This window comes from Monodon monoceros, unplaced genomic scaffold (genome assembly GCF_005190385.1).
Source record: "Monodon monoceros isolate NGI ecotype Baffin Bay Population unplaced genomic scaffold, NGI_Narwhal_1 Contig4540_ctg1, whole genome shotgun sequence".
Classification (NCBI taxonomy): domain Eukaryota; kingdom Metazoa; phylum Chordata; class Mammalia; order Artiodactyla; family Monodontidae; genus Monodon; species Monodon monoceros.
The window spans coordinates 5,246-8,641 of NW_021700417.1; the positions used below are offsets into that span (position 1 = coordinate 5,246).

Below are 3,396 nucleotides of genomic sequence, written 5' to 3' on the forward strand. Positions count from 1 at the left end.
TACATTTCAGGGATCTGATTTAATTCATCCATATTTGTGAATAGACCTATTAAGGGTCCACTTTATTGAAATGTTCTACTATGTGTAAATTTAGGGATCAGAGTACAGGTACTTTGAGCCCCAACCAAAATGAAACCAATCCATTTGTGATATTCCTTGCACCCTTGAGTTTTCCTCGTTCCATATTTGTTCATTTTTTAAATTGTAGATTCTTGTGCTAGTTGATGAAAATGGGCCCATTAGGTGCAGAGGCTGATGAGAACCAGACAGTGGAAGAAATGAAAGTGGAGCAGTTCGGTCCAGGGCACACCACTCCTAGAGGGGAGCTGGCCCCTAACTCTGAGCCGGAGCTTATAGACAGCACGAAGCTGATTGAGGTACAGATCATCCTTATATTGGCCTATTGCTCCATCATCTTGCTTGGGGTGATTGGCAATTCCTTGGTGATCCATGTGGTGATCAAATTCAAGAGCATGCGTACAGTAACCAACTTTTTTATTGCCAATCTGGCTGTGGCGGATCTTCTGGTGAACACCCTGTGCTTACCATTTACACTTACCTACACCTTAATGGGGGAGTGGAAAATGGGTCCCGTCCTATGCCACTTGGTGCCTTATGCCCAGGGCCTGGCGGTACAAGTGTCCACCATCACCTTGACAGTAATTGCCCTGGACCGGCATCGTTGCATTGTCTACCACCTGGAGAGCAAGATTTCCAAGCGAATCAGCTTCTTGATTATTGGCTTGGCTTGGGGCATCAGTGCCCTGCTAGCAAGCCCCCTGGCCATCTTCCGGGAGTATTCATTGATTGAGATTATTCCGGACTTTGAGATTGTGGCCTGTACTGAGAAGTGGCCTGGTGAGGAGAAGAGCATCTATGGCACTGTCTACAGTCTTTCTTCCTTATTAATACTGTATGTTTTGCCTCTGGGCATCATCTCTGTTTCCTATATTCGTATCTGGAGTAAACTTAAGAACCATGTCACCCCCGGAGCTGCTAATGACCACTACCATCAGCGGAGGCAAAAAACCACCAAAATGCTCGTGTGTGTGGTGGTGGTATTTGCAGTCAGCTGGTTGCCGCTCCATGCCTTCCAACTTGCTGTCGACATTGACAACCAAGTCTTGGACCTGAAGGAGTACAAACTTATCTTCACTGTGTTCCACATCATTGCCATGTGCTCCACCTTTGCCAACCCCCTTCTCTATGGCTGGATGAACAGCAACTACAGAAAGGCTTTCCTCTCAGCCTTCCGCTGTGAGCAGAGGTTAGACGCCATTCACTCCGAGGTATCTGTGACATTCAAGGCTAAAAAGAACCTGGAAGCCACAGAGAACAATGGTCCTAATGATTCTTTCGCAGAGGCTACCAACGTCTAAGGCAACTGCCATGTGAAAATATATGGATGAATTCTGACCAGAGCTGTAAACCTGGTTGAGTGGGGAGTGCGGGTGCATCCTCATTTCCCATTTTAAGGAAGCATCTGAATGGAAGCATCTGCAGTGTAATTCATGGAAAACTGGTTGTCAGAGTCTAGTAAACACACTCAAATTCAAAGACAAGGCAACAAAAGTTTCCTTACAGTTGCTTAGATTGTAGGTTGAATTATGAATAAAAGCAGAGAGAAATGGTTTTGACTGTTTCCCAGAGTGAAGGAAACATGAACAAGGAGTTGGTGTTATCAGCATTGCTAAGAGGTGGTGGGTAAAAAAGTTGACTTTAAAATCACATTAGGGCATAGAACGGGGATGACGTATAATTCACTGCTCCCCCCCTCATCTGATGAAAAGGCTGTCAACACCAATTTCCCTAGAAAGCCACAGACTCTTCTCTATTGTATTTTGCCTTTTTGTTATTCTTCCTATGGACTAAAACCATCAGAGAACACTGCAGGTAAATGTTACCAACTATTTGAATGACTTCAAGGAAATAAACCGAAATTTTCTATGTAATTAGTGTTTTGGCAAATGATGGGGGGAATCATTACCACCCAGTTAGCCAATTGTTTTTTAAAACCAAATGCACATTTAATGAAAAGTTTCTTCAACTTAGAATCAAAGGCTGAAATTCTCAGAGAAATGTAAACCATCATTTAACTTCTCATTTCAACTTGTCCCTGCTTTGTATAGTTACTATTTGAATAACAAGTAAGCATGCCACACAATATTTTTAATCATTGCTAATTGTAACTTTTTGAACACATATTACTCCTATGCTGGAGCTGAGTTTGTCTTCACTAAAAATTAAATCAGATTAGGAAATAGTTTTGTGGCATTTTGTAACATTTTGCGGTTATTTGTAAGCAGTTTTTGCACAGGTACATACTCTAATGTGTTTACTGCAGTGTTATTATTATTTACTTTTGAAATTCATCTTCCATGGACCCATTCATGATTCATAAAACAATGTAATTTCATCAAAATGGAACCCATCTGGTAAGAACTATTGAATACATTCATTCCACTTTAAAAATGTTCAGTTTGGACCAGTTTCAACATAAGTTATCCTCCTTTCAAAATAATTAGCTATATTTTTGGATAACTTCTGAATATATACATAATAAAATTTTACCTATACATAGTGGAACATAGATGCTGTAATACTTTTCTTTTAATGATTTTGTGAATACAATTTTTATTTCAGTATTATCCAACCAAAGATGCTTAAAACCCTATTACATTCATGAAAAATAATTGAGATATTAAAATAGCTGTACTTCTTTGAATGTTGTTAATGAGGTTTCATTGTAATCACATTTTTTATAAGTATGACTGAATTTGTGAATAGATTGCTTAAATTTTAAGTAAATTCAGCATGACTGTTGCATTTAGTTATAAACATTAACTTTGTGAACAGGAGCAACTTATTTTATGGATACATTTAAAATTCATATTATGACTCTTACTGAATTATTTTCATGCTAGAAATAAAAGACTGGTCTTGAAGTAGACTGCACTTTTGGAATACTGAAAAAGAATGAAAACAATGGAAGTTAGATTAAGTGTAAGACTGAATAGGAAGTTGACAAATAATGTATATCTGTAACATATAATTGAATAATTCATTTTTCTCTTGGACCTGGCATAACTGTCCCAGAAGAAGCTTTTTGTCTTTTAAATAGCAGTTACTTTGCTTAAGATGCTAATAGATAATTGTGCTCAAAGATTTTTTTTTTCCTCTTGGAGAATTCTTACACTGTAGGGAATGTGCATGCTACTGTATCACCAGTTGTCATAGTAAATTATTAGAATTCAATTAATATTTGTGATCTAATTAATTATGTTAACTCGTTAATAAAATGTCTTTCATGTAGTGATTTTATCTGTTGAAATAAAAAGAATTTAGGAAATTAGAGAAATGTGTGTTAATTTATGTCAGAGTTCCTGTCCAAGATGA

At 37.8% G+C, this 3,396-nt stretch overlaps 1 protein-coding gene across 1 annotated transcript; it reads left to right on the forward strand.

Annotated features, from left to right (window-relative positions):
- Nucleotides 1-212: 212 nt before the first annotated feature.
- On the forward strand, nt 213-2,341 carry LOC114886998 (neuropeptide Y receptor type 2). The gene has a single exon (XM_029208324.1). The coding sequence runs from the start codon at nt 225-227 to the stop codon at nt 1,377-1,379; it is 1,155 nt and encodes a 384-aa protein (XP_029064157.1). The 5' UTR covers nt 213-224; the 3' UTR covers nt 1,380-2,341.
- The last annotated feature ends 1,055 nt before the right edge of the window (nt 2,342-3,396 follow it).